This window comes from Rhea americana, unplaced genomic scaffold (genome assembly GCF_003343005.1).
Source record: "Rhea americana isolate MKP2758 unplaced genomic scaffold, rheAme1 scaffold_58, whole genome shotgun sequence".
Lineage (NCBI taxonomy): Eukaryota > Metazoa > Chordata > Aves > Rheiformes > Rheidae > Rhea > Rhea americana.
In genome coordinates this window covers 228,883-252,106 of record NW_028186734.1, presented here as the reverse complement: position 1 = coordinate 252,106, position 23,224 = coordinate 228,883, and the positions used below count along the sequence as shown (strand labels likewise).

Below are 23,224 nucleotides of genomic sequence, written 5' to 3'. Positions count from 1 at the left end.
TCCTCATTGAGCACTATCCATAGCTCTTTACAGTCTTGAATTTGAGGGTATTTCACATCCATAAACTTCAGCTTTATTTTGAGGCAAATGAGGACACCCTGACTTTGTCAAGTTCTAAATATATATCTGAACGTCTCTCTCTGACACACGCCTGTTTATTTTTTTTGTGTACCTCTTAGTACTAGGTGCTTGACTAGCTGCAGAGAAGTCCCCACTTAGCTGCTTCATGAAACACTAGATAAGAGGAATTGCAGGAAATCTCCACTTGAAAAGATGAATTGGAAATAAATGAACAAAACTATCATGCAAGAATCAAGCCAGATAATTTGACTTAGGTTTCCCAAGGAAGCTAGCATATTCATGAGACCCAGGTGATTAAATACTGAATTTGTTTAGTGAGTTTCCCATTTTTTTCTGTTCATGCTGTGCCTGCTAATCAATAGTAATTTTCTTAAAAGTCTCCTCTATTAAAAATAAAATTTGTCAGATACAATCTCTAGCTATGCCTTGACCTTTGGGAGGCTCATTGAGAATATTTGATTGAGGTTTTGGATAAATAAATCATGTTGCATATTTCTGTTTCCTAATTCAAGGACTACAAAAAGGATAGGAGGAAACTTTTTGTTTATTGATACCACATGAACCTTTAAAAAATGTTATTCAGTATTTAACRTAACAGTGACAGGTTTTGCAAGTCCCTAGAGAGTCTGAAGAAAGCAAATGCCAAATATATGCCAATGTCAAACAAAGAAAAAAAATAGTGATTTGAGTAAGTGTACATACATATCTGTCAATACTTGCCAAGATCTGATGTCAGCCGTGGGCTAAACTTCTCATTTGACTCCTTTCTTGGCTTCTGGTTAGCATTTAAAATGTTAGTGAACATTTTAAGTATGSCGCTGGCATTTTCGACAAGATGTTGGGGGGGATTTGCACTTTGATCCTATTCCGTAAGAGGGAAAGCATCCTACTTGGCATTTTGACTTTGATGCTAAACAGGGTGCTGTTGCAAAGCCAGCCTAGTGTGGAACTGCACGGGACTGAGGAGGAATGTAGAGCCTAGTCAGGTGAAATCCCTTAGCAGATACTCAGCTCAAAACTAGCTCAAAGTTGTTCTTTTTTCCAGAATAACTTTGTCTTATAATGCCAAAGCATTCAAAATGAATCCTTTCTCTTAATATGGACTTTACACATATATGAGATTTGATGCTCAGCAAGGACTCTATGAGATATCCAGCTACCTGACAGATCTTATACTCTACTTTTGGATGATAGTAATAGAAGGAGGCTATTACAGATGTCCTCAGTCCAGAAGGATGCTTAGTGTTTTCTTCAGCATGCTTTAAGTATCCTTGGCTTCCATGGGTGCTTCAGAACTAGGACTAGGAAGAAAAAGTGGACACAGAAGGTATTGCTATTTTTAGTTTCCCCGTGCAAAAGGTAACCCAGGCACTTTCTTTTCCATGCAGTGAACACCTGGGCATTTTTCCTCCTGAAAATGAAGTTGGAAGCCAAAGTTGCTACAATTAAATTAAAATTTTTTCTTTATTCTGGCAGGCAAGCGAAAATCGGAAACTCTTAAATGCTCTGAAGGGCTTGCTGGATGACTTCCGCTCGGAGCTGCGGGATGATGAGCGTGAGCGCCAYGGGCTCCAGCAGCAGTACGCGCTGGACAAGGCAGCCTGGGAGGTGGAAATGACTGAACTGAAGTGCCACCTAGAGCAGGTAGTGTCCCCAGTGCCTGATACAGGTAAAGAATGGCCAAATCACTTAATGAAATAGGAAATTTATGGCAGTCAGGTAAATTACTATATTTAKTCATTTTAGCCTGGCATCTTAAAGCCTTCCTGACGCTTGAGCAATGTTTTGCTCTTTGAGTGCCTCTTGGGTTTTGATTGCTCCAGTATTCATGGAGCAGGTACTATATAATATGCATGAGGACAAAGATACTGAACCTGTTCTAGTTTTATTTCGTCAGCAGAGTTGGCTGGTAATGTATGAGCTGCAATAATGAGACATGTGGCTGTCTGTATTCATTAGCATTTATAGAAGAGAAAATGTCTTGATGTTGGCACATTCACAATTAGCTTATCACTGTGCTTTGGCACATCAGAACTGCAGTATTTGATGCATAGGAGAGTAATTTAATAGTACTGAGACATCAGATCAGTATGTACTATTAAACCAGCCAGTTAAAGCTACTGATTGGTGATGGATGATTCCCCAGTGAGGAGAAAGCTTTAGCTATCTGCCATAAGTTACTGTTAGAAGCATGTATATGAAATCTGGTGCCAGGTGCTGCAGTGTTGTAAACTGCCGTTCACAGAAGACATACTGTTTCTGAGGCAAAATGAAAACAAACCAGTAGAAAACTACATGGATTCACTTCCAAAGTTGATGGCGTAAAAGCTTTAGTTTACTACATTGAAGAGGGGAGAGGGGTAGGAGAAATAATATGTTCAAGATCTGTAGAAAAGATTTATAAYTGTAGAACATCTCTGTAGAAAACAAATGTAATAATAATATTGCTGCTGAGATGATGGTATTTAGGAGGATTTACTGAGCATGGGAGTACTGTCAGGAGACTCACTCTGATGCACAGYGCTGAGATGTGAACACTTCTTTCCCTGTCCAGGTACTGTAGGCTTGTTTCCACGAATGATGGAAGAAGCTTTGATTTTAGCAGAATTTTCTCTCGGTGGATTCAGATTCTCAATTCAGATCAATAGCTTCTTAGTGCACACAGATTTCCGGACAACAGATCACTTGAAAAAGAAAATGAAAGCAATCACCACTTTCACTCCTTTACCCAGACATGGGAAGAAAGACCAAAACTTAGAGAAACAKTTTGAGAAATCTGCCAGTTTCGAGCTTGCAAGCTTTGTGTTCACGTGGGCGATATACACCTAGGCTGCCGCTTTGGTTGGTGTTTGGCGAGGGGACAGTGCTCCCATGCCTACCCTGGGAGAAGAGAGATTTGCACCCTTTCTTCKGGTGGCTTTGTCAGACTATTTTCACTATCCCTACTGTTGTGCAATCCTACTGGTAATACTTTGTCATGTGGTAATTGCTGAGTGGTAGATGTTACTTTTTCTATTTCTTAAAGCAAATGAAGAGACTAAAACATCAGTATTTAAGATATGAAACTGACTTCCTTAGCAGATTCCCAAAAAGAGATTTTTATTTCCCAGTGAAGTCCCTAATGAAGCAGCAAAAAAAATACCGCATAAGTCATTAGATGCCAAATAGGATAGCGCAGACAATGTGATCGTCCCCGTGATTTACAAGTACTGGTTTACARTTACAAGGCGGCAACATGAAAACAAAATGTAATGCAAAATTAAAATATAAAATAGAAATATTACAAATATGAAATAAGAATTAACTAAACCTAATGTTAGTGATTCAAAATTTGGGGCGGTCTTGTAGGTTCAATTTCAGAATCAGTATGGGAGGAGCTAGTGAACGACATGTGAAACGTCAGTGTTACCTATAGTCACCTATAGCCTTTTCTGGTCTGTGCCAACCAACGCGTGCGATAACAACTTGAAATAGCCGAGCGTGTCATGTCAGGATGGGTAGAGGACCTCTCATGACGTCAGTTTGATCAGCAGCAAGAGAGCAGTGCCTTGCTGGGACAGGAGAGAGCTGCCCAACCCCTTACAAGCCAGTAGAGAATCGAGGCCTTCCTAGGCTCCACTACTGTCTCCGCTACTGCTGTTTGCCCCTATTTCGTGAAGCAGGGGGTCAGTTAGAGCATTTTCCTCAAGGGAAGCACCTCCAAGTTAGTGGCTACTGACAATGGCTTTTTGATGCTGGAACTCTCTATGTAGGAAAGAAAGAATTTAAAGGAAAGAAAAATAATTTTCTGCTAAAAAAGCACTGTGTATCAGAGATGATCATATACTGTTGCCTGCTGCTTTCRAGCTTTAAGATTTAACACAGTGTTTATCATTAAGAAGTCTTGGCTGTCAGAAGTGCATATACATCTTCTCTGGCAGAAGGATCCTAAGGCATTGTTTTTAAGATAAGAAATAATGAGATTGCTCCTAACTATGGGACTCTGATATCTCTCAGCCGATAATGAATCCCAGTAATACTTTGCCTCCAGCTAGGCAAGTGTAAAATCCCACTGTTTTGGGGAAGAGGGGAGAGAGTGTGTGTCTTGTTCAACTTTTCAACTTTTTTGTATTCATATTCATGTAGTTCAACTTTCTTGTATTTTTTTTAGATTGAAAAGASGAAGAAGGAATTTACTTTATAATTATACAAATTGTCTGTTGTCAAGAATTTTTTGCAGACATTGGCATGTCTTTGCAACTTAGCGTGTTAGCCATAGCGGCTACTGCAAGTGGCATTATTCCCCAGGAGACAGCAAATGTGTAAGGTTGAGTCTGCACTCCAGACTCTCCAGCAGCCTCTGCTAAAGATTCCTCTTGCAAAATGGGAGATCTGCAGTGCCGTTAATGCCCCTCAAAAGATGACTTGCATATATTGCAGAGAACAAGTCTTAAATAATCCTCTGTCAGGCGAAGGTGTAAGGAAATTGTATACAGTTTGGCTGATCTCAGCTCTGCAGTGACGCTTTTGGTATAGATGATTATTTAATGTCATAGCTACTTAGTAATCCCAGCAGAAACTTGCAAAGACCAACCCATTGGGACCACAGAATAGTAAACTGGAAGCAAACAAACCTGAAAAAATGGGTGCCAGCATCACTGATTCTGGCTGCGGCTGCAGCAGCTGTGACTCCCGCAGCACCATAAACTGAGAAAGTGGGGAACTGGGGATTCACAGAGGGAAGATGTAGCAAAAAGAGCAAGCTGCCATTGTCTTCAGTTAGCAATGAGTTTGGCAGCAATATTTTTAAGTGTTGTTGAGCTGAAGCACAAGCCGTTTCTGTGCTGGGGTAGCAGGCAGGAGGACAGCAAAGCTTGCTGGCTTCTTGAGCAGCYGTGCTCAGGGATAGTGTCTCCAGGAATAGACCTGTAGCAGAGAGGTGCCTCTACCAGGGTATGCCGCTCTGTCAGCCGAGGAGAGCACCATGGGTGCCCAACCAAGCCGTGCAGTCAAACGCAGGACAGCCTCACACATATGGCTATGAGTGTCAGGAGCGGRGAGAGATACAGACCTCAGGAACAACCTCCACAGAAGCAAACTCCACTGAGGGATGTTAAACACAAAGACACCACATCTGCCTCACAAAGTCTGAGCCAGTCCGGGCTTTCTTGGGTTTATGTTTGTTACGTGCAAGTGGATTTTATCCCATAATACAAGATAGGTAATTGTTACCCTTGCTTTACAGAGAAGGAATGTAGAAATAGGKTATATTATATTATTCCCTAAGGCCTAGTGCGAATTGCAGTTGWTGGGCAACAAAATCATTTTAGGATGTCTCATGGTGGTCTCCAGGCTCCCATCTGTCAGGCTACCTGCAYCCACTTGCACTTGACTGCCACTGAAGTCAGTAGAAGTTTTATCACTAACTTTGGTGGGACTCGAGTTGAAAAATGGACTCGAGCAAAAAATTAATTTGTTTGCTTAATCCCTAATTAATTAATCCATTAATTCCTAATACTTGATTCTATCTTTAAAATACTCTTTTAAAATCTTAGCATTTCTGCTCTGTTTTGAAATTTTCCACATATCTGATGTTACTTCTTCTCTTTCTAGTCTGGTACCTGCTTTTTGTTTGTTTATTGACAACTTGAGTTATTGAGTTAAATACTGACAGAAATATCCCACTGCTGTCAGATCTGACTTCAGGGAGATTTTACAGGTATGAACAGTTAAAGGCAAAGATCCGTCAGTCTCTAACATCTGGGTCTGTACAAAATATCATACAACAGAATCTCATCAGATGTTTTCAGCTTCATTCTGACCCCACAAATTTATGCTGCACAAACTAAGAGAGAGAAATATGGTGTCCTTTAAACTTGATTAAAAASGACCTATGTTTTTATAACTGATTTTTTGGTTGATTTTAAGATAGTAGGACTTTAGAAATTAGTAGAGGTAGAGTAAGCAGGTATTTGAGATCTCCCTGATGATACAAGTCCTATGAAGGATGTTCTCTCTGCCACTTACTTGGGGAGTTTGTTCCAGAGACTAGTTTCCCCAAATCTATCTGAACTTCCCCTTGCTCAGACAGATTGGACTTATTTTCCACATATGACAGTTTGAAGGTGTAATCCTCCTCTTATGCTGAAGGRGTGTGTTTCCCAGCAGACCTTGGTTTTTGAAGACAACTTTGGCTTCAGAGGTGGAAATGAGTTTTCCCTACTTTTCACTCCTGTTTGCCAACAGACCCAGGGAACAGTGATGTGTCCCACTCTGATTCACTTGCACATCTAYTGAGTTGTTATCAAAAAAGTCAAGTTTCAGGAAAAAATTCTTCATTTCACTATCACAAGATAATTCTTGAACTTACACAAGCCTGATGAGAACCTTTTTCATCCTGATAACAGTCCAGCAGTGGCACAGGTTGCTCAGAAAGGCTGTACAGTCTCCATCCTTAGAGATTTGTCAGGACCCAACTGGATAAAGCTCAGAGCAACCTGGTCTGACCWCTGAGCTGATTCTGCTCTGAGCTGAGGTTGGGTTAGAGGCCTCACGAGGCCCCATCCAGCCTGAATTTTCCCAGGACCTTGGGCAGATCTTCTGGTCTGATTGAGCTGACCCCTGATCATTGAGTAAAAGAGAAGAGCGAGAAGGTAGCATCCACTAACTGCCCGACCACCCTAGAAATCAATTCAGGAATCAGAAACTGCAGAGATGGGGGGATGATCTAAGTACATCTCTTTGTCCTGGTAATATCTCTCTTGCTGGAGGTTGTGAGGAGCTATACAGTAAGGCTTTTGGTAAGGATTGCTCTGAGCAAAAAGTYTCTTCAGAAGATGAGTGTCTGAGTGAGAGAGCATTGACGTGGGACCTGGTGGGTGTCCTGGAGATAATGATGAGTTTGGAATTCAGCTCCGTGTTTCTTCATTGCTAGTACTTATGCATCCTTCAGAGGGATCATGTTGATACCTTAGAGCATGAGCTGGCAGAGCTGGAAAAACGATGCACTATGATTTTTACTGTTTTGATATTAAAACTTCTTGTAAATGGAATATCTTTGATCATTTGTTGAGATCCTAGGAGCTAAGAATCCCACCATAATTTTGCAATTATCTTTGTGGAGTTAGGCCTTAGCTCAAATTTCTTGTCAGACATGGACTTCTACCTTCACAAAGTTTGGTATCTTATAAAGTTTTATTTTGATGGCAGCTGGAAGGGAAGAGTGAGAATGCCTCAGGAGAAACGGGTCTCACCTCTGATGCAAAAGGGGCTTTCAAAAGGGAAAGAGAGGAGCACAAAAAGCTTCTGGCTGAGAGTCACAGTGTGGTCATGGATCTCCGCTGGCAAATCCAGCACAGTGAGAAGAACTGGAATCGGGAAAAAGTGGAGCTTCTGGACAGGCTTGATAGAGACCGGCGAGAATGGGAGCGTCAAAAGAAGGAGCTGCTCAGACGGATAGAGCAGGTAAGGAGTCACTTTTGCATGATTGATGGCTGGCTGCAAGCATTAAGCTTTGCACCATGACTGTTTTCAGACCAAGACTGAGAAACTATATTAAGAAACAGCAGAATAATGATTTTGGTTCCTTGGCTACATCAGTGTTTCTCATGGTACAAAACAGTTTACATACACAAGAGAATAAAAGGAAAATGTTCATAATCCATATAAAATAATGTTTATGACAAATCAGCTGTAGGTTAAAGGCCATTTCCTGCCTCATTTCACTTACCCGACACAGGGCTGGTCACATTGATTCATTCTGTTTGAAAGCTTATGTGCATCTCTTCATGCTAAAACACTCAATCCCACACACAGGGTTATTCAAGGATTGATATACAGCTTCCTGCCAAAAAAAGTTTGTTCATCCGTGAATTGCCACCAAAGATGCAGCTGCTGTGACTGTTCAGTCTCAGCTGAATTCTTTTTCTCTAGCAAGGGAACTCGGGGCTTGACAGTGAAGAGCCCTGACTGATAACAAATAAGCAGCTATCAGTGCTGAATATTCAGAAAATACTTCTGACCTTGGTCTTATGGATGATGTGCACACCTCTGCTATCATTTGCAAATCTAATAATTGCATGGCTATCCACTTGTTTTTCATGCTGATCTGCACTTTCATCTGCTTAGTATTAGAGTGTAATTTGAAAATGGTGTTCCAAATTACACCTAATGGATTTATTCTTTGGCTGGAAGCCACACAAAAAATAAAAAATCAAGTTTAATGAGGGATAGCTAATACACAGTTTTTGACTGAATATTGTTCAGTTCCTGGAAGAGGAAGAAAGACAACAAAAATTGTGATTCTTCAATTAACTGATTACTTTCTGTCCTTAGGACATCAGAAATGGAATTGCACCAGGTTTGTACATGCTGTCTAGGGAACATTATACTCAAATGRAACACAAAGTAGCTTCACATATTAAGCTGATGAAAGCCTAGTGTAATCTCATGGCCAGCTTCTGAAAAGGGTCCGTTATCTGTACTTCGCGTTCCTATGCTTGGGCTGCAACGAGAAGCTAAGGAAAACTCACTAGGCAGTAACTGTTGAGCGCAAGACTAGACCTCACTTTAAACTATGGCTTTTAAATCTACAGAGTACTTAGGAAAATATTGTACTCTATGCATATTTCTAAAATCACTGCTAAATATGTAGGTCTTACCAATATGGTAGTGGTGACCAATATGAAAGCTTTATCAACTAAGAAAAGTGATTTTGAGCTTCTTAATTTAAAATATCAATAAGTGATATTCTGGAATTTTTAATTTCCTGTGTATCTTRAGAGTTTTTGAGAATAGTTTGGGAAGCTAAAGGAACAAGTCCTTACCATGCTGTGTAATGCAGACCAATATTAAGTCTCAGACAGGACAGCCGATGCACAAGAGCAAGGAGAGTTTGAGACCAAGCAGTTTATCAGACTCATCTGATTCCCAGGCTTCACAGCTAAAGGATGCTGAGTTCTCCGTGGTTTGACTGGACTGGTCTCTAATTTTTGAGTTTCAGTGACAAAACTACCTCCTGAGGATTCTTCATGCGAAATGGGGAATAAATAGCCGTCAGAAAATTTCCCAGTCTCTTAAGGACATGGACACAACTTTTGTTTCTGATACCTCTTTGGRTGTTTATGCTGCCTACCCTTTGAACAGTATTTTTTTTAATGTCATCTCCTTGATGTATCCTCAATAACCTGAGGGATTTAACCTGGTTAAAAACTGCTTTTCTGTTCTCTGAGAACTGGGGACAGTAAACGGAAGGGAAAAAGAATCCCTGTTAATGTTACCTGGCCTTTAATTCTCTTTAAACCTGAAATAATCTCTCACTGTCATCTTGGGAGAGGCTACAGAATAGCCTTAAACTAGTCCTGGAACTGATTCCTTTTGTTACTATTCTAAAATCTRTACAATTGAGCTATATATTTACTGTACAATCAAGTTGTTCACAGTGTTAGTGATAGGGAAATAAAAAATATGATATCAAGCTATTTTAAAGGACTAGATGATCAGAAATAGCATTTGAAGACTTGGCTATGTGCCTGCAAAAATTCATAACCTCATCTTTGCTTGTAATCAAACATTTCCCTGTGTGACAGAAAGCTTCCAAATATTTGCAGGCTTTTAGTAGAATATCCTCTCAGATTGCATTCACACCCTGCTTTAGATGGAAGCAATTAGTATATCTTTAAAGTCCTTCTGCCCTGTATTTTTCTGTGTGTATTCCATGTATGGAAATACAGAGGGTGAAGAGACTACACCAGTGTGTAAGTTTGAAAAACAGAATCTAAGAGATAACAGAAGCCTCTGTGCCAAGTTCCTACTAATGCTTTATGCCTGTCTGCTTTCACATAGTTCCTGAATAAGATATGGATGGTAAGAGGGAAGCTCACACCAATGTAGAAAATATATAAAATACTTTTTTCCAGGTGGTTATGGGAATTACTACTAACATATAAAAAAGCATGATGACCTGCTTTTTGCCAAGCTCAAAGTTTTATTCTTTTCAAGCGCACTGTCACTTTGTTTTCCTTTAGAGACTCCCCTTCCACTATGTTACCAAAGCTAATTCTTCATGGATCACACTGCCAAATATTTAAATGCWTGAAATTACTTATATGAAAAGCTGTGTGTTTATAGATATAAATGGATGGAGACACAAAATCATTAGTCACTTAAAATTTGTCATTTTTATYGGCTTATCAATTGTTTGACAGTCAGAGAGTAAGCAACAAACTATATTATTCTCATAAAGGTTCCCAGATCATCGTATCATAAGGATCCATAAAAATCTAGATGGGCTTGCAACTGGAACTGCTTGTACAGAAAATATGCAACTATTATTTTTCCTTGCTCTGGGTCCTGCTTATAGGCTGGGGAAAGGACTCCAGGATCTCTGGAGAGACCTTCTACCCCTGCATGTGTGGGATACTTTAAATTAACTCCTTTTAATCAAACTGTTTCAGATTTTGTAAATAATGAGCAAAACAATGAAGATACATTCAGTTTCTTCAGGCATAAGTCAAACAAAAATCCCCTGACTGCTGCTCAAGTACAAAATTAGTTATTTACTTCCTGACCAAAAATGGTTTTGAACCATATGATATCTTTTTTTTTCCCCAAACACCCAAGAAGATTTAATTAATATATTTTTATAGGCCCTCGTTCTTCAAAGTCCTGAAGAATGACTTAGGCATTCACAGGTTATTGTTGCTTGGGCCTGATAAAGACCTTAGCAGGCAGCACTAGCAGAACATCAGAATTACGTATCAGATTCTTCCTGTCGTGCATTGCTTGAAAATATCACTTCATCCATCTTGCCGTATTTACAACTGAGAAGAAAGTTGGTCACATAATCTGATTTTAAGATCAGCTGTAGTTCRGTATCACTTGTGCTTCTGCCTTCTCTTCACCCAGCTTTTGTAAAGTATAGAGTTAATAACTTTGATGGTCTTTCTATAAATACACATTTTCCTCAAGCATATTTTGTGTGCCTAATTCGTCTCTTTGACAATAGTGTTGTGTACAAATAGCCAACTTTGTAGGCATACATTAGTGCTAGTCAGCTTTTAAAACAATTGTTTTTTGTTAGGTGGAATTTTCCACCTCTGGAAACAAGAATGTAGGATGAGTGATGTACATGAAAGTGCAACTGTTATATTGCTGACCAGAAGCAAAATGTGCTTGTTTTCATGGGACTTCAAGTAACCAACCCTTTTTTGAGCTCCTACTTGTATTGCTTTAGGATCACATATCAAGATGTTTTTTTTTAAATAGTGATCACTGTTGATTTCTTTCTTTAAAAATCAGATTACAAGAAGATGTATTTTGTGTGTGTGTGTGTGTGTGTGTGTGGTATGTGGGGGTGTTGGTGTGTGTGTATACACACAGAGATATATAATGTTTGTGTGTTTTCATATATACACATTTTTTTTAGTCACACAAAATCCAATGAGGGATAACATCAAAGCCATCAAGACATCTCTTCCTTTGCAGAAAGAGTACTTTGCAGTACTGCAAAGCTGGCATCCCTAGAGCTAAGCTGTGATCTGAGCCCCCATGCCGTACTTGCCTCCCAAAGACATGCACGTTTCTCTCCTATGGAAGCCTGAATTCTGCCAAAGAGAAATGCAGAATACCATCCTCTACATGAATAATTTCTGTTTGTTTTAATTTGTCTCGTTGCCAGCTTCAGAAAGAAGTGAGCCCACGAAGAGGAAGCASTTTTCTTTGTGACCAGAAGGAGAGTAACCTTCGTCCATTCGCAACCCAGGGGACCCTTCACCTGCCTCGTTCGATGGGGACAAGATCCTACTCTGATTCAGACGCTATCCAGTTTGAGGATCGGTCACTGTCGAAGTTGAAGGAGAGCGATAGGTGCACTGCCACAGAAAACCTCTTTCTGGAGTCACTGTCTCTGGATTCCCCGGACGAGTCTGAGGAGCACCGCTCGCGGCAAGTGGAGCGGGAGAAATTCTTGACGGGCTTAACGGAGGTACGTTCTCTTCTGCTTTGTTTCAAGCCAGTTTCGTGGATAACTATATGTGACATAACATATTGGGTTACAAAGTGTTACATCTCTTCCAGTTGTAAATATACATGTGAAGAAACATGGGCTCTATTTTGCTAGTAATCTAGTAAGTACTGTGGAGAGATAATTCTGGTTATCCCATAACAAGAATCCCATATCTAATATTCCATYTCTAAACAGATTAGCATGAGTCAGTGAGATGAGACTTCTGAAAAATAAAATTATCCTTCATCAGCAAAGTTGCAGATTACACCAGAAAGAGCTAGTAAGTACCAAAGCACAGTACTAAAATGTGCTGTCAGGCTGTAGGGAATGCCATCTATGACTTGCTGAAATCTGCACCAAAGCACACTTACCATCAGTTTAATCACTTCTGTAAAATTAARTACTGGTTGATGTACAAATCATAGCTAACAGAGAAGCAGAAACTTTCCCATCAGGTATGTATGTATGTATGTATGTGCTCAAGCTTGAAAATTTGACCACTCTCAGAAAAAGTTCAACAACAGGTCAGATCACAAGCTCCTTGTAGGMCTGACGAAGTTGCACCAGTGTCACTTGAATTGGAACACTTTGACTTGTGAAAATGTGATCTAAGCTTCTCCTTGAGACCTAAAACATCATCGCTTAGCTAAAGGATTGGGAAGTCACGTTGTCTGGAAGGAAGCAGAGGAAAAAAATGGGAGAGCCAAGAAATGTGACTGCCTTTCTTAAATCTTAAGTACCTGTAGTTACATGTGTATTCCAGTTAGCTTTCCCTCCCTTCAGTGGTAGGAGTYTAAGGGTGGCCATACAGGATTCCATGTGCATTTTTTCTTGGCTGTTTATTTCATGCATGCCCAGGTGCTTAGTGAAAAATGTTGATACCATTGTCAGGGATTTATGTTTTTGTGTTTGACTGACTGTTTCAGATTTAACTGCTGTTTTCTGTACTTTAAATTCACTCTGATATTTAAGATTTGGAGATCTCTGGAGTTTTCTCTTTCTCAGACATTACTACCATTAACAAAAGTTCTGCCAGCAAAATTAGGTCCTATGGGGTACTTGCATAGCTTCTTTCCTTCAAAGCATGCTTTGGTGAAATGACTGTGCAAAGTCATTTCYCCTCCACAGCTTTGCTCAAGTGAAACTGATTGGAGTTTAATGAATAGTTTTACTGATGATGCACAGAAGCAATTGAACCCCCCTGACTATCCCTCTTAACTGTATTTTCTTTCCAGTACTAACCATACCAAAAATCAGTCCAGCCTTCAGCCTGATTCTCCATTCATTTGGATTAGATTTACTGTGTAGTAGCTCCATTGAAGCCAGTAATGTTATTCCAGACTCACACCAGAGTAAGTGAAAGGAGCATCAGTTTACTCCTGTTGCTTTCCTGACTCTGGATAAATACTGGAAAGATATTTGCTGAGTGACAAGGTGCTCTTTTTGAGGAGTCGCACTTAGGAAATGCACTTATACGCTGGTAATGTACTTGATTTCATGAGGTCAATTAGCAGTAGTTAGTCCTAATTATCTTCTTGTTCCTTATCATATTTTGTATTTCCTTTATTTTATTAGAAATATAAATAAGCAGTTAAACAATAGCAATTGGTATAGAGAATGTGGAGCAGTTAGTTCAGGAGAATCTAYTAAAAAGACCTTTTGGGAATTGTCATAGGGAAATAATTGCCACAACAGTATCTTAATGCTGGTAGCAAGCCTAAGTATTCCCCCTACGAAACAAGAAATAGTTTTCCCACACATTTAATATAGCTAGTTTAATGAGTTTCAACTGATGCCATTCGTTGGTTCCTAGAAAATATATACTGAAACCTTACGTCAGAGGACCATGTTTTATCTCTTATTTCAGCACAACTATGTCTCTRTCGTAAAGCAGATTAACTCCAAAGAACAAGTTCACTCACAAAGATATGGGCCAACAGAATATTTTGTACATGTGGAAAAAAGTCTTTTGCAGCTTACTTCTATTTCTGATAACATGGGACTATAAAAGTTTAAGCCTGTTTTAGATTCGGGACACACTCTTTCTTTGTGCAGTCTGTTGTTCGAATGTGATTGACAATTTTCCTGCCTATGTTTAAAGGGAAGACTATTCCCATAGGCACCTTATGATTCCTTATCATGGCAAAAATCAGCTGCTTTTAGGGATGAACACAGATGGTGGAACTACCTGGAAGTAAATGACAAAACTCCCACTAGTTAATGCCATGAACAGGTTCAGAACTCACCCTCTTCATTTCTGTTTTGCTTCAGGAAGAAGAAACACACAGAGGAAATCTTCAAAGGTGAGTAAAACTGTGGGGAAAACAGCAAATCCCAGCAGCCAGAGTACCAACGTTATTGCGTCCAAACCACAAACCCTGGCCATAACCACAGCACCTCCTCGTCAGCTTGTGAGCCAGATTAATAGACTTATCCAGGGATTAATTTGTCTCAGTATACTTCTGTTCTCTGATTAACTTGGGCCACATTCAGCTGTGGTGCACAAAGGTTAAGCTGTATGAAAGTGCAGAAGGCTTCAGCTTACACTGAAGGCTATGTCTTTGTTAGCAAGTAGTGCACACCTATAGACATTGATTTGTAGAGCAAAGCAGTCGGTGCTGAGGAGCTGCCCCCCCCCCCCACCGCATGTCAGAGATATTTTGCTTTGGACAGTTTCTGTTCTGCTGTCCTGGGCTGAATGCTCACCTGAAGCTGGAGTGCATTAGTCTTGCTTCTGAGAACATCTTCCAGCTCACTTACATCCCAAAGGCATCCAATCCTTGGTCTCTGAGATTGCCCCCAATGCAAACCAAAATAGGTGGTTCACTTCAAAAACACGCTGCTAATCTCAACGAAAACACTGATGTAGTTGCGCCCAAAGTCTACAGCTGGTGCTCTTGATTAAAAAAACTCACCATATTGCTCCATCATATCTTCTGGAATATTTCTATATAAAAATCATTGCTGAYTGAATCCTTATCCAGCTTTAGTTACCTCATTGAGCAGACTCTGATAATTACATTTACATTTTTAAGTAATTCCATTCAGAGAGATTCTTTTGTTGTTAGGTTTTTCTTATATGAAGCAGTAGAATAATTCAGCTGAGTGTTTTTAATTTGTATGAACTAGCAAAGTGTGGGGAAAGCCAAGAATCTAGCATAATCACATAGAGATTCCCTTTTGCTGAATTACAGCATGAGCTCAAGTCACCAAGCCAGTTAAACATAACGGCATCTAGGTTGTCCCATATCACTATGCACCAGCTGTGGAGCCTGAGCAATCGCAGGAGTGGGGGTGGGCTTGTGGATTTTGCAGCAAGTCAGAAATATTCTGCACTTGCTTTGAAAAGTGTATCTCATATTGTCATGAAGACGCATTTTCCATGAATAATATATTTCTGAAATGCATCTTACTGCTGCACATTTCAGGCATTTGCCAAGCAGTAATCCATGAGAAAACAGTAAAGTAAGAGCCATTAATAAACTCATCAGGAATGCTTGCATTTCACAGCTTTTAAAACACAGTAAAGGGGAACTTTAGTGAAAGAGGGCTAAAGTGGTTTCATATAGAAGTCCTTAGTGAAAGCAGGGTTGTCTGAGTTGGTTTTCTACTGAAAAAAAAATAGTTCTATGAGAGTTTGCACAAATGTAATACTTGTGTGTTCCCCTTTCCAGGGCGATGTCTGTTTCTTCTATGTCAGAATTCCAGCGCTTGATGGATATTTCTCCATTTCTCCCAGAAAAAAACTTGCCTTCATCTAGCAGCAAAGATGATATAACCCCTCCTTTGTCTCCCGATGATCTGAAGTACATCGAGGAGTTCAATAAAAATTGGGATTACAGTAACACTAGAAAACATGGTGGGGCTGACGAGAAGCCTGCAGAAGCCTGGGCAGAAAGGACAGAGGTGGGGAAAGCTGGGAATGATCCTGCTTCAGATCCCTTCCAGGCATCATCATGGTACCTCACCACCAGTGTCACTATGACAACTAATACCATGACCAGCCCAGAGCACTGCCAGAAGCAGCCAACAAGGAATCATGGTGTAACTGAAAAAATGGGAGTTCGGGTCTTTCACAGCCCACCAGTTGTCCGTAGGTTTGATAATTCAGTGATAGCTGGCAGTGAAGGGAAAAACCAGGTTGAGCCAGACTTCCTGTTTTCTGTGACCAAAGGTATGGGGAATGTTGGTGAGACAAAAGGTGCTTCCTCAGATATGTTTGGAAGATGGTCTTGTGACCTGGCCAAACATCATAAGGATTTTCTGGAGAGTGGTCTTCATCCCATTGAACGCCCTATTTGCACTACTGTGGGCTTCGCCTCACCCTTGCACAGCTTGGAGATGTCCAAAAACATGAGTGATGATATGAAGGAGGTCGCTTTCTCTGTCCGAAACGCAATACGCTCTAACTCTAATTCAACAGAGCCTCAGTTTAAGGACACAGCTTGTCAAACCAATGGGATGAGGACAACAGGGACGCAGACMACCCAGACGATCAGTGTTGGCTTGCAGACAGAAACCCTACGCAGTATCACCAGCAGTCCACACAAGTGTCTGACACCAAAGGGGGGATCCACTCCTGTCTCATCACCATCCAGAAGCCTAAGAAGCAGGCAAGTGACCCCTGTCATTGAAAAGGTCCAGGCTAAATTTGAACGCACATGCTGCTCCCCCAAATATGGCTCTCCAAAGTTGCAAAGGAAAATCCTTCCCAAATCAGACCAGCCAAATAACCGGACTTTGCCTGGTATGCCTCAAAAAGGATTCAGTGAGTCTGCCTGGGCTAGATCAACTACCACAAGGGAGAGTCCAGTCCATACCACCATCAATGATGGCCTCTCCAGTTTGTTCAACATTATTGACCATAGCCCCATCTTTCATGAGACCTTCCAAAAATGCCCCAAGTCTAGCAGCCGATCCAGGTCAGCAGAACCCAGATCAGAACTGGGCCCAGTGCAGGAACCTTGTGCAAATGCCCGTGGCAGATCACCCAGTCCTCTCCGTTTGGGGACAGAGACGCAAAAGGAAGAAGGGACTGAGGTGACAAGTATCAGGCAGGACTTATCTGCTCCTCCAGGTTATACACTTGCAGAAAATGCTGCCAGGATCTTGAATAAGAAACTTTTGGAGCATGCCTTAAAGGAAGAGAGAAGGCTACCCTCACACAGCCCACCAAATCTTAGCAATGACAACAGCACAGCAGATATTGTCAAAGTAGAACCAGGGTCCATAGAGGTAATGAGTTTGTTTGTTTTTCCTCCTATGGCTAAATGCACTCTTCTTTGAACAAATGCATTATCAGATGTCGTGGCGTCCTTCTGAGTATTTGCAATATCCTAGTCATGTCATGGTACTACCAGCGAGTTCCAGTCATGGAAATGGTGGATTTGTCACTGAAGAGCTCGTTAAAGAATCTGAGTTTTATCCTGACAGCTTATCAGGCTTGAAAGCATCGGAAGAACTTTATCCTTTACTGGATAAAGACGTTTCTCCCTTGAATGCCTGAGGATAAGGTGTTTCTGTGACAAAACACATCACAAATTAATAGATGTTCTAGGGACCCTAGGTTTGAGTAAATTTCTGTATTGTGCTGGACAAAAAGGTAAACTATTTATCCTATGCAAGAATGGGTAATTCTGTATTAACAAGGCTTTCTTAAAATAGTGACTACAGTGCCCTGATCCAGAACTTAAGTGCCTTTGGCGTACCTTTTCTGGATATATCTGAAAAAGCTTGACTCTGATCTGTAAATGTGATTAAACAGCATGAAATTCAGAGTTGATTGTTGCTGTCTTGCAAGAAAATAGTAATTATAATAATGAGAATCAACTAGTCTAAGCACAAACCTACTTAATATTTAAGTTATCTATACTGATGTTTTACTGTACTTTTGAAAGTGTAACAGTTATCTATCTCAACAGATACACCCGAATATTGGGAGTCAGATCCTCAGGTATAGGAATACGCTACAGAATTCGACTGAAAAGAGGGCATAGTGATGGACAGAAGCTCTCTGAGCTGTTGCTAAGTCTTCTGTTCCTAGTGAACCTTTGTGCAGAAGAGAGTTGGTCTGGGAAAGCCCCGAGAGAGCTGAACTATGCCCAGCACTAAACAGTGCCTGTTTCTGGTGCAACAGTGAAACAGCATTTTTGGGGCTGGTCAGGGAAATTTCCCAGGGTAGGGACAGGAACCCGTCATACCGCCCACCCTAGGCTCTCTCTGTGGCATCCCTGTGTTTTGGCAGTGCTCATACCTGGTGAGTCACATCAGCCTCKCTGGGCTGAGATGGGGAGCAGCGGCATTTCTGGGGTTCGCTCTCACCACTCCTGCCTTAGAGAGCCTCAAAGGAAGGGACGAAACCCATTTTCTCAGTCRACATTTGGGTTGAGAGGCTTTTCCAGGAACTTGGGCACCGGGACGTTTGTTCTGCAGTTTGCCTTTCTCTAGGTGGTCATTCTAGATGGAGGTGATTTGCTCCTCTTTTGTAGGTACTACTCAGAGAGCATAATTGTTTTTCCTAACAGGGCATCCAAAACTGAGGATATATTACCTATATGCTGTTTAAAAGAAAATAAATAGGGAAGTTTGTATATATATATATATATATATAAAACCCCTACATGCATATTATAAATAACAATGAAAGACAGTGGGCTTTGTGCATAGAACTCAAGACAATAAAAGTGGAAAGAAGCCTCATTTATCTCCATCTTTCTAGATATCTCTGTATTTTGCCTATAATTTGAAATATTGGGAATGCATTACCATTCTTTATTAGAAAGTATGTGGTATACTCTCACAGCTTCACCTCAACTTTGCCTTCAAGGCCTCGCTGAAAACTCTSGATTTCCTCCTGCATCTTTCAACTGTCTTAGCAAATTTCAAGTATAACTAAACTGATGTCATCCCACATCACAAATTGCTGTTGGCAAAACACAGCCAACATCAGTACCAGAGTTTGATGCATGGAGAGATTCATGTCAGTGCTGTTTAGTAAGAACTTCTTTATTATCAGCATGATAGAAAATTGCTTCCAATTGTGAATTTTCAGTATCTTTTGCCTAGTTTTTTGAGTGCCAAGCCTCAGAGCTCAGATTTTTTTCCTCCTTGCCAGTCTTACTCAGTTGTTTGGACTGTTGTCTAACTGCCCAGGTTATGAACTTGGGGTGGTCCTGTCCTTTCCCCAAAACATGCCTGGAAAAGGAAGGCAGCGTCCACACGACAGGCTTAGCTTTTCCCAGTCAAGGTGGCACTTAGGTGGATTTCCTGCTGAAAACAAAACCGCAAAGAAGTGTAGCCTCTGGAAGTGYCTAGGGTTATTTATGGATTACGCTGGCCACACAAATGACACCGCGTGCAAGTTGCATCCCGTTTTGTCGCAAGCGGGGGGCAGTGGATGTGGCGGGTGCCGGGCCCCAGGAGGCAAGGTGTGCTTGGAGCCATGTCGGCCAGCGCAGCCCGGCCGCCGGCCGCCGCTCCTTGCTGGGCGCCCCCCTCCCCGGTGGGCTTCCAGACAACGCGAGTGACCCCTTTACCACAGAAAGCCTTCCTTTTCCTGCAGCCGGGGCATCTCATATTAACGGCTTTTGAACTTGCCTGGAGCACTTGTTCGCAGCTCTTCTCTAATTTGAGCTTTTGGATGTTCCGGTTGCATAATTTCCTTTTATATTCCCGCTGCAAATGCAAAATCTAGTTCATATCTATGTATTTACGCACATACATATGTGTGCCTGTATGYGCATACGTTGCAGCAATGCATTTTCGTAGTAGCTCTGTATTTTCATTCGAACCTGCCCAGGGGTGCTTACAAGCAAATTCGCATCCACCCGATGCAGCCAAGCAGAATCTTATCCTGCTAATTCGCTGAACCCCTATCTTGTGTATATGGAATTTATAAATATTACCATAAAAACGCAAGGTAGGTTTACCTGGCTGGCCACATTAGAGCAGTATGAACGCTTCTCTTCTATAGCAGGCAAGGGTGTAAAAAAGTAGGGAGGACGGTGGCAGAAGGCGAGTGCTTTTATTTCAGTCTGCGTCTCCCTTTCAGTGCCGCTGCTGAGTAGGAACAAGACAGGAGAGGCAAATAGCTTTCATCAGAGCTTTATATGGGCATCCGAGTAGCATAAAAATGAGGGGCTTTTTTGCCTTTTAAGGATCTCCTAAGCAGAAATTTGCTCTCAAAATCAAACAAAGGAAAAAATACAGCTTTACTCCTCTTTCGCAGTAAATTTTTTTTTCCCCCAGCCCTAATCAGTCTTGGCAATGGATAAAAGACATCTTCCTCTGCTGACTTGAAATGTTTGGGTTGTTGAATGCCACTTGTGAGACTGTGCTAGGTTTGCGAAGGCTTGGCTGGTTTGCTTCTCTCTTTCCTAAAACGGCTTCTGCCGGTGGCTTTTCTTTTTTTTTGTTTTTTTTAATTTACTCATTAGTCGTTTGCCCCCTGCTACAGCCGGTAACATGATGTGAATGGGTAGGAACATCTGGAGACCTCCTCTGCCGACAAGAAACCTTCGCTTTGAAAAATCATTGATTAAAACGATTCTTTCCAACCTACTTGCTTTCTTTCTCTTTTCTGTCTGTTCTGTCCAGAACCAAACTGTCTTATTAACTGCCCCCTGGGGACTCTAACCCTGCCTGCCTCGCTGCTGTAAGTCCTTTCCGCCTTATTTCCAGCCCTTTCCGAAAGCGGTCGCTCCGAAGGCGCGGGTCCCCGGCGGCACGTGGCCGGCGGCGCCCCGGCTCCCCGCGCGCGTCACGCACGGGACCCCGGGCTCCCCGGGGACGGGACCCCATCGGGGACAGGGAGCAGGCTCGAGCGGCAGCCCAAGGGCCGGCGGCCGCCTGGGGTCCCTGCTGGTCCCGGCCCAGTTTGGCCGGTGCCCAGCTGGGGCGCTCCCCGGCGCCTCGGGGGGAGGTGCCGGGCTGCCGCGGCGTGGCGTGGTGTGGTGTGGGGCAGACGCCGTGCGGACGTGGGCTGCGACGACCCGCTTCGCGCGGAGCCGGGGACAGGCCTGTTTCATCCGCTAGCACGGCCGTAGCCGAGGTGGCGACGGCCTGGCCTGGGCGCGAGCGGGCAGCGAAAGCTGAGATGGTCTTTCGCGGTGCCAACACCCCGGCGTAGAAGTGCTCCCCTCTCCAAAAGCAGCCGTTAAACTAAATTACCCAAAAGAGGGTCGTTTTTTCAAATGTTTCTGCCTAAGGGCATATGGCAAGTGAGGACGTGTGGGGTTTCAGCACCCCCTGTAGGAGCCAGCCCGGAGCTGGGGGTGCCCCTCTCTTCCGTGCCCCGCAGAAGGAGCAGCGCCGGGGGCCACGCGTGTGCGCGGCGCCGTGCCCGGCGGCTGGGAGGCCGCCGCGGGCGCGCGCTGCGCTGTTACGGCGCCGGCCCTCCTTCGCTCTCGTGAAGCGAGGGCGGAGCGGCCAGAAGCCCGCGGCGCTGCTGTYGTTTTAAGCCGCTGTCTAGAAGGCGCCTAAGAGCCAAACGGAAAACCGCGTAGGCGCCGGGCGTCGCGCCGTGCTGCCCCGCGGCCCTGCTCTGCACCGGGATTTCTCCCGGCAAATCCGAGCGGAGCCGCGGCTCTCGCGGGCCGTACGCTGCCCCAGGCCCCGCGGGATGAGGTGAAGTCCGGGCACAGTCCTGGTCGCCCCCGAAGGCGCTGCGGCGAGCCCCGTGCGGAGACGGCCCCGAGTCCCGCGGGACCCTCGGCCCCGAAACGCGCTGCTGGCGCAGCTCGGTGGCTCTGGTGYGTCACGCAGCGTTCGCGTTTGAGCCTCGCCGTTCGACCGATGCACTCAACGGCGTCCCACCTCGTTTGTCCATGGCCGGTCATACCATGTTACCTCACCCACCGCCTCCCACCCCCGGTCGCTYGTCTGTTTCTCCATGTGTACGGCATCGCTCCACTGCTCCCCTGGCTTCTCTGTGCTTCACCACGCCGGAGCTTTTCCTTTCCCTTGTCTGRTTGATAATCTCTATCTCCATTTGCATTCTGATTTTAAGACTGATTTTTATTCATCTCTGTGGTCCTCTCCTCAGCGTATGTGTTTCTGTAGGTTAACAAACTCAGCTGGTTCACCGTTAGCAAGTTTAAAGCGGGCAGAGAAAGTCAGGCGTTGTGCTCTGGCATCGCGGGACGGGCTTGCTCCCGCAGTCAGTCGTCGTGATGTAAGGAGCTTGCAAAGCAGGGCGTGAGGTCTGCCTGTGCCAGGAGCARAGTCCAGAAATATTAGAAGCAATTATCAACCTAGTGCCAGGGTGAAAAATCGCAAGCACAGTTTGTTTCTGATTGCACCAGCAGGCTACCAATCCTGAACGGTGGAAAGCTGGTGGAAAAATAAAAATTTCAATTTTTCTTCTATTTCTGTGAATGTCACCCTTAGTGTAGAGGACCACTGATTCCCGTAAGTCAGCCTCAAGCAGCTGACAGTCCGAGTGATGWTCTAGAAGTTGAAATTTGTAGGTAAGCCTCACCTTTAGGCCCCTTGGAGGTCATAGCTAGTGCTGTCTTCATTATTCTCTTGCCAGGAAGTCTTTCCTACACGCCAGTCTGCAGCAGACAGAAGGAGGCAGAGGTTGAACTTCACCTCCCTTGCAAATGCCSAACTGGGCACTTGCACACCAGGTTGGCACTTAGAGCAATGCAATGGCTAGTGGAATTTACTGAATTGTCATGCCAATATATTTTTCAGCTCTTTTCCTTTTAGCACAAGGCGTATTAGCAAATGGAAGTTTGTCAGCTACTTCAACTCATCCCAAACCTTCTTTCATTCTCTCCTTATCCGTTCCATAAGTCATGGACACATACACAGATGTCTGGAGCCCGCGCGCAGAAGTGTGTTTGCTGCTTGCTCGCGTCCCGTGACATGACAGATGCTTAGCTGAGTCCGGTGTTTTGAATTCTCTGCAGAGCCAAAACRCCTCCAGTACAAGTCACTAACCACTGTTTTGCTCTCTTGGCTGCAAAGGAACTACCTTGTTCTGCACTAGCTCCATCCCTCGAACCCTGCTTCTCCCGGCCGGAGAGACCAGCGAACCGGCGCCCGCCGTCCCGATGGGCTTCGCATTCCCCCGYGGCCTCCCAGTCGCCGTCCACCGGAGATCTGCCTTCCCCCGAGGAGCGCGGGAGCAAGGACCCGCCGGCGGAGAGCCCGGCC

At 43.2% G+C, this 23,224-nt stretch overlaps 1 protein-coding gene across 1 annotated transcript in view; it reads left to right on the top strand.

Annotated features, from left to right (window-relative positions):
- Positions 1 to 23,224, top strand: part of MTCL1 (microtubule crosslinking factor 1) — a 103,707-nt gene that overhangs the window by 79,192 nt on the left and 1,291 nt on the right. Inside the window, exons 11-16 of the mRNA XM_085319275.1 lie at positions 1,558 to 1,725; positions 7,270 to 7,524; positions 11,738 to 12,043; positions 14,336 to 14,367; positions 15,739 to 17,299; positions 23,036 to 23,221. Of these exons, the coding sequence (XP_085175401.1) occupies positions 1,558 to 1,725; positions 7,270 to 7,524; positions 11,738 to 12,043; positions 14,336 to 14,367; positions 15,739 to 17,299; positions 23,036 to 23,221 (2,508 nt within the window). The remainder of the gene's footprint in view (positions 1 to 1,557; positions 1,726 to 7,269; positions 7,525 to 11,737; positions 12,044 to 14,335; positions 14,368 to 15,738; positions 17,300 to 23,035; positions 23,222 to 23,224) is intronic.